General features: G+C 37.3%; 1 protein-coding gene across 1 annotated transcript in view; it reads left to right on the top strand.

The window, feature by feature from the left end:
* SI (sucrase-isomaltase) overlaps window positions 1-14536 on the top strand; it is a 112739-nt gene that overhangs the window by 96828 nt on the left and 1375 nt on the right. Inside the window, exons 44-46 of the mRNA XM_068964118.1 lie at window positions 1718-1806; window positions 12107-12156; window positions 12615-12782. Coding sequence (XP_068820219.1) covers window positions 1718-1806; window positions 12107-12156; window positions 12615-12782 — 307 coding nt within the window. The remainder of the gene's footprint in view (window positions 1-1717; window positions 1807-12106; window positions 12157-12614; window positions 12783-14536) is intronic.

Consider the following 14536-nt stretch of genomic DNA (forward strand, 5'->3'; position numbering starts at 1 on the left):
GAATCCCAAGGACGGGGGAGCCTGGTGGGCTGCTGTCTATGGGGTCGCACAGAGTCAGACACGACTGAAGCTGCTTAGCAGCAGCAACAGCAAAGCCATCCAGACCCATCTCTATCAACACCTTATCTTGTGCTGTGGATAGTCGCTCAGTTATGTCTGACTCTTTGCAACTTCATGAACTGTAGCTGGCTAGGCTCCTCTGCCCATGGGGATTCTCAGGCAAGAATACTGGAGTGGGTTGCCATGCCCTGCTCCAGTACTCCTCCAATACTTTATATTGATATCATTAAAGAGGAGAAAAATGATTGCACCTGAGAAGTAAGAGTCTCATGAAGGAGACCAGTTATAAGTTTTGCCTTGAAGAATCTTTATGTTATTAAAGAGGACTAGAGAGGCCATTCTGTGTGTGTGTGTGTGTGTGTGTGTGTGTGTGTGTAGATGAGTAAAGTAAATAAGATATTTAGGTATACAGTTAACCTTTGAACAACATGGGTTTGAATTACATGAGTCCACTTATATGTGGATATTTTTCAATAGTAAATAGTACAGTACTACTCAGTCCATGATTGGGTGAATCTGTGGGTGCAGAGGAACTGTGGTTACTTGGATGTATGTTGTTCAAGGGTAAACTGAACTTTCATTCTATACAGGGTAGAATGAAAGTTGTGAAGCTTCTCTTAATCTCATTTTAAGTATGTTGGGAAATTATGTTAAAACAGATATTCATGTTGCTAATAAGATCTACTTATCTTTCAATTCAGTGACTGTGAACTGAAATACATACATACATACTTGCTAAAATCTTTACTTGGAAAATATAAACTTGCTATGGAGATTTGAACTCTAGATATTTTGGATATTTTAGGAGACTTCCATAGCAGTACAGCCTTTAACATTTGTGATCAGAAAAGGCAGATAGCTAAGCATAATTAATCCTTCCATGGCAGTATAAGGCTGTCAAACCAAGTGATTAGTATACTGAGAATGGAAGCAGATATTTAATTCAGAAATAAGCATATTATCAGCAGAAGATGGTAAGTATTGCTCAATCCAAAGACAGGATTTGCAATTTTCTAATAGCTACTCTTCACATTCTTATTAACAGCTGTCAATGATAATTAAGTTATTTATATATGGAAATATGAGGATAATTTATGTCATAAGGATTAAAACATGCTACTGAAATAGCTTTATGTTTAATGATCAATCATAGAATTATCATAGAAAGTGTAAATAAATAAATAACCTTAACATGGTTTCAATTATAAATGAGGTCACTTCTGATTTTCTATAGTAGGTGAATCCTTGATATCAAAGATATGCATGATATTTTCTATTAAATATGAAGGATTTTGTGGTTTATATACTTTCCATTCTTGTTAGTCACTCAGTTGTGTCTAACTGTCTGTGATTCCATGGACTATATCCCACCAGACTCCTCTCTCCATGGAATGCTTCTGGCAAGGATATTGGAGTAGGTAGCCATTCCCTTTTTCAGAGGATCTTTGCAGGCCAGGGATTGAACCTAGATCTTCTGCATTACAGGCAGATTCTTCACTATCTGAACCAGCAAGGAAGCCAGGAAAATCCTTTTATTTTCTTTTCCTAGAACAATTTGTATTCTCCTTAATTGATATCCTTATTTGTGTTCTTTGGACACATACAATAAAACACTCGATACTCTTTAAACGTTCATAAAATTATATTCTTTTTACAGCCGGCAGAATTACATGAAGCTCATTGTTGCTGCAGATGATAATCAGATGGCACAAGGATCTCTGTTTTGGGATGATGGAGAGACTATTGGTAAGTGTTCCATTTAGGAGTGTCAGGGGAGTATGTAATTTCCTCGGTTCTGTCTCGCCACAGCAAAAATTTGAAGCAATGGACAGACCAGTGTTACAGCTTGGTGATACAGCTCAGTTTCATTTGGCAAGCAAAGGAAAAAACATCCTTGAAGCGTGAGGGTGGGCCGATCCAAAAGAAGTGAACAGAAGATTGGGCTAGCCAGGAGGGCTGTTTGCTTCACCTGAGGTTCTTACTCAGACTGTCCTTTGTTCTATTTTTGCAGGCTTTTTCTTTGTCTTTTAGCCACTGCTATTTTTTGGACTCCCTTTTTCCTATTCTAACTGCCTAAAATTCCTCCCTCAAGAGATGGGAGGTGCAATTCTTTAGGAATAGAGGGCTCCATCGAGGTCTTTCTGGCTACTTCCTGCTAAACTGGGATAGTGAGGGATATTGGGCCTCCCCCTCTTGCTAATCTCAAGCCTCAGAGTCCTTATAGTGGTGTCCATCTAAGGGTGAATGATATTTCCCATGGTCGGGTGTAGTTTTATATATCCTTGTTGAACTGGCACTGCATGTTGTAGCTTATTGACCTGGGCAGAGACAAAAAATGTGTTACACAATTGATAATACATGGAGCAATCATAAGCAGCATCAATATTGTGATAATAGGGATTAGTAGGGGCATTAGCTAGCTCCAAATCCTCCATTGCCAGAAGAAGGATCCACAAAGAGAGATTAGAGCCACACTGAGAACTCTCCAGCTCATTCTTTGAGCTCCTGTAGGATCTGAATGTTTTGTTTTTCGTGAGGACTGTGAGACTTCCTTAAACTTTAGCTGGAGGTATTTACCCAGAAAAAAACATATCTCATCCAAGATGGCTCAAGTCCCTCCTTGTTCAGGGATCAGGAGATCTATCTCTTGTCTATTTTGGAGTACAACTCTTGCCAAGCTGTGTTGGCTTTTTAGAGCTATCCTGAGAAATTTTATCCCCAGAAACTTAATTAGAATGGCACTCATTTGTAGTCCTGAATAGATATTTGAGATCTCCCAGGGGCTCACAGGTATATTGATTGTCCTCTTCAGTTTTCTTCCATGACTTGACTTGTGAGTAGTGAATCCAGGAGTCGTATCCTGTTAACTTAACTGCTGTAGGGGTATAAAGTATTACAGGGCAGGGGCCCTTCCCTGTGGGCTGGAGTTGAGCCTTTGGAGACTCATCTTTCCAGACTGTTATTAGGACTTGAGTCCCTAGAGCATATAGTGGTGGTTCTTTAGAATCTTTTGGGTCCTAGTTGACACCCCACAAGTGTATATCTTGTTGGAATGCCCAGTGGCCATGGTATGAGACTGGAGGATCTGAGCCTCTGGATCTAGGAAGAGGTCATTGACATAAACAAATGGTCTCATATAGCATCTCATAAGGACTAAGACCAACCTGCTCCTTAGGGGCAATATGGATGTGAAGGAGAGCTATTGGTAAAGCCTCCTTCCATCCCAGGGAGGTCACCTGAGTTATCTTTTTAATCGCTGGTTTTAATAATTTTTTGGCTCTTTCTACTTTTCCTGAAGGCCGAGGCCTCCAGGCACAATGGATATAAGAAGTAACGCCTAATGCTTTAGAGACCTTGGATGACCTTAGAAGAAAATGATGTCCCACTGTCACTTTGTAATGATCTGGGCAGACCAAATCTCAGAATGATTTCATAGAGCAGTTTTTTTACCACCTCCTCAGCCTTCTCAGTCTTGGTGGGAAAGCCTTCAGTCCATCCTGTGAATGTATCTATCATGACTTATAGGTATTTATACCCTTGAGAAACTGGCATCTGGGTGAAATCCTTCTCCCAGTCCTCTCCTGGGTAGGTACCACGTTGTTGGGCAGACTGGGCCAGCTAGTGTCTTTGGGCTCCTTAGGCATTGTTTAACTGGTAATTGGGACAAAAGGAGAACACTTGCCTTCTAGTTGTTCGGAGGCTTGTTCCTCTGAAGGACCTTTCTAGTAATCTTAGGAGGGCCTTTTCCCCTAAATGAGTGGTAGCATATCACTAGTTAACCAACTTCCATTGAAGGTTCCCAGGCAGAAAAATGAGTCCCTCCTTTTGGAACTACCCTCATATGATATTTTTGAAAGTCTTCACTCTTAGTTTCAAGAGTCTCACCTTCAGTTTATGAAGGAGTTTCTGGCAAATTAGTCTGTGGATCTAAGGTAGCAATCCCTATTGTTCTGTAATGCTGCTCTCTTAGCTGCCTGATCAGCTGCTTGGTTCCCTTGTACCACATCTATGCTCCCTTTACAGTCAATGAGCAGATGGACTGCCTTCAAGAGCCTGAGGATTTTATCACCATATTTGATTGGGGACCCTCAGGTGTTCAAGTGCCCTCTTTCTTTCCAAATAGCAGTGTCTATGTAGCACCACAAAGGCATACTTGGAGTCAGTGTAAATGGCTACTCTTTTTCCTTTTCTCAGCCCTAAAGCTCAAGACAGGGTTATGAGCTCAGCTAACTGGGCTGAAGTAACAGGTGGCAAACGTTTAGCACCTATGGTCTCAAAATTGGAGGGTACTGCATATCCAGTTCTTTTTCCATCCAAGACAAAGCTGTTTCCATCAGTGTACACGATTTCTTCAGGATTGGTCAGAAGATTTTCTGACAATCCCTCTTGGGTTTTGTCCAGTGGTCCAAGGTTTCTAGGCAAGAGTGAAAAGGAAGAGAGCCCTCAGGGGTAAGCAGGAGGGTAGCTGGGTTAAGAACCTCACAAGGGGATATAGTCAGGCATGGATTTTCCATCAGCACCACTTGATATCTGAGGATCCTTTGATCAGACATCCATAAATGGCCTTTCCCATTCAGGAGCTGTTTCACTTGATGACTGGTAAAAATAGTTAGTTTGTCCTCAAAAGACTGTTTTAAAGCATCTTCTCTCAGGACCCCAATAGCTGCAAGACTTAAAAGTCAGGGAAAATCGGTGATGCCATTCAGCCGTCTGATCCTCTGTCATTCACTTTTTCTCATGTCCCCATTCCCTCCCATCATCAGGGTCTTTTCCAATGAGTCAACTCTTCGCATAAAGTGGCCAAAGTACTGGAGTTTCAGCTTTAGCATCAGTCTTTCTAAAGAACACCTAGGGCCGATCTCCTTCAGAATGGATTTGTTGGATCTCCTTGCAGTCCAAGGGACTCTCAAAAGTCTTCTCCAATACCACAATTCAAAAACATCAATTCTTCAGCACTCAGCTTTCTTCACAGTCCAACTCTCACATCCATGCATGACCATTGGAAAAACCATAGCCTTGACTAGATGGACCTTTTTTGGCAAAGTAATATCTCTGCTTTTTAAAAATGCTATCTATATTGGTCATAGCTTTCCTTCCAAGGAAAAGCATCTTTTAATTTCATGGCTGCAATCACCATCTACAGTGATTTTGGAGCCCCCCAAAATAAAGTCTGACACTGTTTCCACTGTTTCTCCATCTATTTTCCATGAAGTGATGGGACCAGATGCCATGTTCTTCATTTTCTGAATGTTGAGCTTTAAGCCAATTTTTTCACTCCTCTCTTTCACTCTCATCAAAAGGCTTTTTAGTTCCTCTTCACTTTCTGCCATAAGAGTGGTGTCATCTGCATATCTGAGGTTATTGATATATCTCCCAGCAATCTTGATTCCAGCTTGTGCTTCTTCCAGCCTAGCATTTCTCATGATGTATTCTGCATATAAGTTAAATAAGCAGAGTGACTGTAAATAAGTACAGCCTTGACGTATTCCTTTTCTTCTTTGGAACCAGTCTGTTGTTCCATGTCCAGTTCTAACTGTTGCTTCCATACCTGTATATAGGTTTCCCAAAAGGCAAGTCAGGTGGTCTGACATTCCCATCTCTTTAAGAATTTTCCACAGTTGATTGTGATCCACACAGTCAAAGGCTTTGGCATAGTCAATAAAGCAGAAATAGATGTTTTTCTGGAACTGTCTTACTATTTCCATGATCTGGCAGATGTTGGCAAATTGATCTCTGGTTCTTCTCCTTGTCTGAAACCAGCTTGAACATTTGGAAGTTCACGGTTCATGTATTGCTGAAGCCTGGCTTGGAGAATTTTGAGCATTACTTTACTAGCGTTTGAGATGAATGCAATTGTGTGGTAGTTTAAGCATTCTTTGTCAATACCTTTCTGTGGGATTAGAATGAAAACTGACCTTTTCCAGTCCTGTGGCCACTGCTGAGTTTTCCAAATTTGCTGGCATAATGAGTGCAGCACTTTCACAGAATCATCTTTCAGGATTTGAAATAGCTCAACTGGAATTCCATCACCTCCGCTAGCTTTGTTCGTAGTGATGCTTCTAAGGCCCACTTGACTTCACATTCCAGGATGTCTGGCTCTAGGTGAGTGATCACACCTTCATGATTATCTGGGTTATGAAGATATTTTTTGTACAGTTCTTCTGTGTATTCTTGCCACCTCTTCTTAATATCTTCTGCTTTTGTTAGGTCCATACCATTTCTGTCCTTTATCGAGCCCATCTTTGCATGAAATATTCCCTTGGTATCTCTAATTTTCTTGAAGAAATCTCTAGTCTTTCCCATTCTGTTGTTTTCCTCTATTTATTTGTATTGATCTCTGAGGAAGGCTTTCTTATCTCTCCTTGCTATTCTTTAGAACTCTGCATTCAGATGCTTATATCTTTCCTTTCTCCTTTGCTTTTTGCTTCTCTTCTTTTCACAGCTATTTGTAAGTCCTCCCCAGACAGCCATTTTTCTTTTTTCCATTTCTTTTCCATGGGGATGTCTTGATCCCTGTCTCCTGTACAATGTCATGAACCTCCATCCATAGTTCATCAGGCACTCTATCAGATCTAGTCTCTTAAATCTATTTCTCACTTCCACTGTGTAATCATAAGGGATTTGATTTAGGTCATACCTGAATGGTCTAGTGGTTTTCCCTACTTTCTTCAATTCAGGTCTGAATTTGGCAATAAGGAGTTCATGATCCAAGCCACAGTCAGCTCCTGTCTTTTTTTTTTGTTGTTGACTGTATAGAGCTTCTCCATCTTTGGCTGCAAAGAATAGAATCAATCTGATTTCAGTGTTGACAACCTGTTGATGTCCATGTGTAGAGTCTTCTCTCTTGTTGTTGGAAGAGGGTGTTTGCTATGACCAGTGCATTTTCTTGGCAAAACTCTATTAGTCTTTGCCCTGCTTCATTCCGTACTCCAAGGCCAAATTTGCCTGTTACTCCAGGTGTTTCTTGACTTCCTACTTTTGCATTCCAGTCTCCTATAATGAAAAGGACATCTTTTTTGGGGTGTTAGTTCTGAAAGGTCTTGTAGGTCTTCATAGAACCATTCAACTTCAGCTTCTTCAGCATTACTGGTTGGGGCATTGGCTTGGATTACCATGATATTGAATGGTTTGCCTTGGAGACGAACAGAGATCATTCTGTCGTTTTTGAGATTGCATCCAAGCACTGCATTTTGGACTCTTTTATTGACCATGATAGATACTCCACTACCCCATTGGGAGAAAATATTTGCCTTACTCTTCCCCACCCCCACCCACTATATGTGCCTCATCCAATCAACAAATGACCCACAAGACCCCTATCCAAATCCTTGTACCATGGGTATAAAAGTGGACTAAGGACTCCTGTTCAACGTTGATTCTCCCTTGAGCTGGCCCACAGTTCTAACAGTGTTTCCCACTCTGATAAACGTTATTTTCCTCTCATTTTGCCTCATGTCTGGAAATTCTTTTCCAACCCACACCCAGACCACAACATTAAGATTTTGTTAGCCATATGTCCCCTCAGCCATAGGATCAAGGACATTCTACCTTAACCCCTTAACAGGATCTTTTGAAATTTGAGACTGAGCCATGTGAGCTTTCTGCCAAGTTTGTTTTTGCTGTTCTGGTTTCCAGCACACTGGGCTTCCTGTCAGTTCCTCTGTGCTGCGTTTTCTTCGCGTTAAGCTTCCACCATGGGAGCTTTCACCAAGTTAGGCTTCTGCTATGCTTGGTCTCTGCCTCATGGGGGCCAGGCTGACATTGTTTCAGCCAGGTTATATCTGAGAAACAGCACCAGAGATGTCAGGGGAGTGTGTAATTTCCTTGGTTGTGTCTTACCACAGCAACAGTTAGAAGCGACAGATGGACCAGTGTTACAGCTCAGTATTATGTCAGTTACAGCTCAGTTTTATTTGCCAAGCAAAGGAAAATACATCGTCAAAGTGTGAGGGTGGATGAGAGGACAGGCCCACCCAAAAGAAGCAAAAAGAAGAGAAGAGAAGCCAGAGGCTCAATTTTGGCTCCTCTTTTTTGGTGTTTTTTTCTCCTACCCCTGAGTCTGCCCCATGTAAACTGTGCTAGCCAGGAGGGCTGTTTGCTTCACCTGAGGTTCTCACTCCCATCCTCAGACCTTCCTTTGACCTATTTTTGTGGGCTTTTTCCTTTCTTTGTCCTTTAGCCATTGCTATTTTTGATTCTTTTTTCCTACTCTAACTACTTAACAGGAGATTAAATATAACTGATACCATACATATTATCTCACATTATTTTTTGGTTACCTATTATTGTGCTTTGGAAGCTGAGTAAAAAAAGGCCAATAATGTTATTGAGAGATAAAATAATTTAATAAATAGTTGAATCAACTTAAAAATAGACTTACAAATTTTTAAAGACATTCTTCTTATCTTAAATATATGTAATCCCTATGATCAATGTCTAGATAACAAAGAGATTTGTGTGGACAGGATGGTATATTGATCATCTTTGTATTCCCAGAAGTTAGCCAGTTCTGTTTGCACAATAGACATTCAGTACGTGTGAGGTCAGCTGAGTTGAAAAGCCACGTTCCCATGTGTATATATTGATGCATAAAGATGCCGTTAAAACATGAGATAGTTCAGAAACAAATTTAAACTTAGTCTGTGTGTTTTATGGCTATAAATTTTGTTTTTTTCCTTTTTTCTTTTTTAATGTTGTACAGTTTTTTACATGAAAAGTTTAAGGATTTAAATTTAAATCTTTGCTTACTCCATGGCTATCCCTCAAAATCGGACTGAACTGCCAAACTTTTAGCAGTGTGTGCTCTGCTTCTTGATTAGTTTGTAAAGAATGGATATTCTAAGGCCATCCAAATTCCATTAAGTAAAGGAGAGGCCCAGAAATATGCCTTTGAGTCAAGTGCCCCCAGGTTATTATTTCACTGATAAATAAACACTGTTAGAGGATTAGCAGTGTCAGTTCCCTTAGATGGGGATCTAGCATTCTCTTGACATGGCTCTTAGTCACAGCAACTAACATCTGTGTGGAGCTGTAGGACGGTTTACTACAATTTATATACATTATCCATAGATGAGAGATTTTTCATTAATAGCAAAGACATCTTTCTTTCATCTTTTCAGGTTAATTATAGTTAATAGTCTACAACCATAAGAAATAGGAATCTATTAGTAAGTAATCTATGTCAGAAAGTGATATAAGAATCATATGGTAATAAGCAAGCCTCAAAATAAATATATAAGTTTTCCTAGTATTTTGTGAATTAGAAAGTAACTCAACTTCTATTAGTTAAATAAAATCCTATGTTTTCAGAGCCCTGAACTTCATTAACACATTAACTGAGGTTCTGCAAAGTTTATAGCCTTTCTTCCTCACTAGGAGGCACTTTGAATTTGCTTACAATTCTCCAAGAGTGTAAAGTTGAGTTATGCACAATTTGCACATTTGTCTTGGGATATTTGAATCTCACTCTCTAGCAAATTTAGTTAATTCATTTTGGCTGTAGGGAGACAAAGCTTTTCTTAGTTTTTTTTTTTTTTTTTTTTTTTTTAAATGCAGCTCTTTCTATCAAGCTAAGGTATAGATGAAAGAACTTGGTAAAACCTTTACTCTGTTGAAGTTTCATGGCAGATTTTTCTTTTGTTATATCACTGAAAAGTGAGCAGAATTCATATATTTCTCTATGTTCTCTTTATGCAAACATACAAAGTTGTTCTGACCCATTATATCTACTAGTTTGGTTATATTTCACGATCTCAGTATATTTGTTATAAGTAACTATAAAGGTTTCAACAAATCCTCTGAAATTTCTTAAGTGAATAACAACAACAATACATAGCAAATGCTTGGAATCTTTAGATTTATTAGATCAGAATCTCTGAAGGAATTTTCTCTTACAACAAGCTTGCCAACCTATCTAATAAACTAAATATCTAAATAAATTTTTCTTTTAAGTACATTTAAATTATAAGGAATACTATTGAAACTGTAAAAATGTGTTTTGGGAGGCTCCAATTCTTTATGTTTCAGAGCAGAAAGAATTAAGCAAGAGGATCCTTAATAAGATGCAAGAATAGGACTCTTGTGAGGTTTATAAGAAGATGGGCAAGAGGGTGTTGTGCTGAGAACTTGGTGGGCTACTGTTTTATAATCAGAGGAGAGGTGGGGAGGAAGAAAAGACCACCTTCTTCCTCATTCTTGAGTAGACATCAAGCTTCCCACATCACCTCCTCCTCCACATCAGACAAGGGAGGGAGTTTTCTTGTCCCTGCATGGTCAAATGGGGACTGTCATGGCACAATGCAAATGAGCAAAAAGGAGGTAACATACTAAAATATAGTAGATTATCTCAGGTTTCAGCATAATGCCATCTTTTCCTTATATTTTTGTTTTTAGTGTGTGCAGAAAGGCTTGTCCTAGGAATCATTAACTTACTGATCTTACTGAGCAGGGTGTGGGTTTCACTCCACTACTGTTTTATTCTTTTGGGCCATGTCTCGTGCTTGCATTGTATGGTTTTGTTGCTAAGCAAGCCTGCTTGATTTTGTAGTTAAGCAAACCTATTTTCCTGAGTGATCATTAGCTTACAGGATTTTTTTTTTTTTTTTAAACTTAAAACTCCCTAGTGGAATTAACTATTTAATCATCTATCTGGTCCCTTTCCTCTGCTCCAATCACTTTTATTTATAGACATGTATTTGTCACAAAAAAGGATAAAGCAAAATAAACTTATTTTGAAATGTGGATATATTAAGTAAATTTTGACTGTTCTAGCTAATAAGGTTGTAGTTTAGTAAAATACTAATTTTTCCTACTCATCTTAGTGAAATAGACATATGTCTAACTTGAAGTAAGATCATAAGTGGTATCTTTCTCTTATTTATTAAAAACAAAAAAACTGTTATATGCTCTTAATAGCTGTCACTTTTGCTTTCTTTTATTTCATAGATCTGTACTTAAAAATTGCTCTTAAAAACTAGTTATACTTATGCATTTTAAAATTAGTTTAATTTTTTGGCCTCAAAATGTGTTATTGAAGTCATATATGAATTAATCTATTTATAGAGAAAAAAATTTACAGATAATATAATTTAATCTTAGTATAAACAAAATTATTCTCAAATTAAGCATTTTATTTTTTAGAGAATTAATAAACATAATGCTGGCATGTGTAATGGAAGAAGGAATTAAAATTTGTTACATTTTCAATGTTATCCTAATACTTGTTTTTATCATGCCTTTGACTCTACTTTTGCTTTTCTGTCTTACATGTTTGTTTGGTTTTACATATGAACACAATCATAGAAATCAGAGAAAAACAGACATAAGTTCAGACTTGATATTAATTAGTTGTTTCACTTTGAGCTATTTATTTAATTTATCTGGGACTCATTTCTCTCTTCCATACAGTAGGAAAAATAATAATACATCTCTTACAGCATAGTGATAAAGTACTTAGAATTTGACAGATACTGAATAAATTTTAGATCTAATATTACATTTTTAATTGGTTTTCAGTATAGCAAGATTATACCTAATTTAAGTGATGAATATAAAGCCTATGTTTTATCCATTTGATTTCAATTGTCCTGTTAATAATCTCTAATAATGAATGTTTTTCTCAAATGACACTAGGATAAGTGGCCATCATATTCTTTTTCCTTTATATTGTTATTCTCAGCCATCAAGATGGCTGGGGAGTGTCGATGATTATCACACTTAATTCTGTTTATTCTTATACTTCTTCCACCCTCCTAGAGAAGTGTTTAGACCTGTGTCTCCTCTACAGTTACTCTCCCACACACAAACACACACACACATCAATCTACCCATCCATGTAGGACTCTGTCTACATGGATACATGACTCATTCTTCATATTTCAGTGTTCCTCAGACTATGTTGAATAAGATACATAAACTTAGACAGAATTAGATATACATTGATGATATTTGATATCCTTTGTACTGTGAAAGAAAAGCAAAATATGCTAGTATTTACTACAGATTATTTTTTTGAAATATAAATACATCACTCTTTTTTCTCTTATAGACACCTATGAAAGAGACCTATATTCCTTGGTACAATTTAACTTAAATAAGGTATGTATTCATTACAGATCATTTATATGCAATTGTGTTAAATAATATTTGAAGTTTTCTGCCATATTTTGTATTTACATACTATATATGTTATATAATATACCTCTTTTCAAATATATGAATAAACAATCTGTATACTATGAAATATTGATACAGTTTGGTTAACAAATATATGCTTTTAAAACATTTAATGGGACTTCCCTGGTGGTTCAGTGGTAAAGAATGCAGGAGACATGGTTCAATACCTGGGTTGAGAAGATTCCCCTGAAGGAGGGCATGGCAACCCACTCCAGTATTCTTGCCTGGGAAATCACATGGACAGAGGAGCCTGGCAGGCTAAAGTCCATAAAGTCGCAAACACTCAGACATGACTTACCAACTAAACAACAACAACCAAAGATTTAATTGCTTTTGCTAAATGAAAGGTTCAAATGATTTCTTTTTCTTTGTCTTCATAGACCATCTTGACAAGCACTATACTGAAAAGTGGTTACGTAAACAGAAGTGAAATGAGGCTTGGATATATCCACATATGGGGGAAAGAAAAGATGCGTGTTAGTGAGGTTACTCTCACACATAACGGAAATAAAGAGTCTGTTAATTTTACTGAAGACCAAAACCTGGAGGTAATTGACAGAAGAAAATGTTTCTTTTTAAAAGGAACTATTCCAAATATCTATGTGAACCTCTTACATTTCTTAGGTCTAAAAAAAAAAAAAAAACAATAAAAACCTATTACTCTACTTATTTTCATTAAACTTTCATACCTATTTCTATATTATCATCCTTGGTAACGTCATATAAATCAACCTAATGGAATCTATTTTATAATTGTTCTGACATAATCAAAGCAAAATTAACATTAAATCTCTAAATTATTTTCATCCCTTTACAGTAAAGTGCCTCAAAACCTAGTACTTTTCTAAAACAAAATGCTCACATTTGAACATTTAATATGTCTTGGATGAATTATACTTGAAAGCCCTTTCAAAATGAATAGAATTATCTGTTAACATCTATGAATAATATGGCATACAATACAAGGATATGATTCAAACATTAAATAGGGACTCAGGATTCTTATGTTAAAGTCCCTTTGCTGCTAGTAATGAGCTTTTTACTTTGAGTAAATAATTTCAGTGCTTCTTTTTCTTTCCTATTAAATAAGAATATGCAAGTAAACAATCTCTTAAACTCTTTCTCATCCCAAATTCTACAAAAATAGATTTTAAAGAACATATATTTTAGAATCCATGAACTGTTTTGCTTGATCCAAGTTCAAGGCTACATCTAAACTGTTAAAACTTTGAGTGTGTGTACACATACCTGTTTTGTGTTTAAAGCTGAATGAAAACAACTGGCTTTTTAATCAACTGACCACTTCAGTGAACATAATTTACAAAACAGCTAGTTGTTTGGCTGACTACAACTGAAAAAGAAAATAATTGTGTCTTGGACACAATTTTAGGTTCTCATACATTTTATAAGATGTGAGAGTTGACAGCACCCAAAGTCATTTTGTCCTGTTGAAATTTAGCATCTATCCTATTGTTACTGCTATTCTATATGCAATCAGAATTTCCCCTTTCATATATATCTGTCTTAATTACTACTTTGACATTAAATTTCCTTAAACTCTATCAAGTTTAAGAAATTAGAGTTTTATGTATTTTGTGTCCATCTATGGTAGAATAACGGAGAAGGCAATGGCACCCCAGTCCAGTACTCTTGCCTGGAAAATCCCATGGATGGAGGAGCCTGGTAGGCTGCAGTCCATGGGGTTGCTACTAGTCGGACACTACTGAGCGACTTCACTTTCACTTTTCACTTTCATGCACTGGAGAAGGACATGGCAACCCACTCCAGTGTTCTTGCCTGGAGAATCCCAGGGACAGTGGAGCCTGGTGGGCTGCCGTCCATGGGGTCGCACAGAGCCGGACACAACTGAAGCGACTTAGCAGCAGCAGTAGCAGCATGGTAGAATAAAAGTTGATAACTTAGCACCTCACCTTCATTTTTTTCTTCTTAAATTTTTACTGGTTTATAAAATTCTAAAGTATGGGAATCAGTGATTTAGTCCAGTAGTCTTATATGACAGTCTAGGAAACTGAGCTTGAAAGGGAAAATTAATTTCCCAAGAATAAACAGTCAATGATTATCCATCATAATCAGAAATCAACTTTTTTTTTTAACAACCGAGTTTTCAATGAAATTAGAGAATGATGGTTTCCCTTATTTATTTTCTTGTTCTTTGTTTACTACAACAATGGTGAAAAATAAAGCTCACAACTTTTACTGTAAAACTAAATACAGTCAGTTAAGCAATGTCAAATAAGGTATTTTAACACATCAAGTATTGTTTCAAGTTAATTTTGACCAA

The sequence above is a fragment of the Capricornis sumatraensis genome, chromosome 1, assembly GCF_032405125.1.
Source record: "Capricornis sumatraensis isolate serow.1 chromosome 1, serow.2, whole genome shotgun sequence".
NCBI classification, from domain to species: Eukaryota; Metazoa; Chordata; class Mammalia; order Artiodactyla; family Bovidae; genus Capricornis; species Capricornis sumatraensis.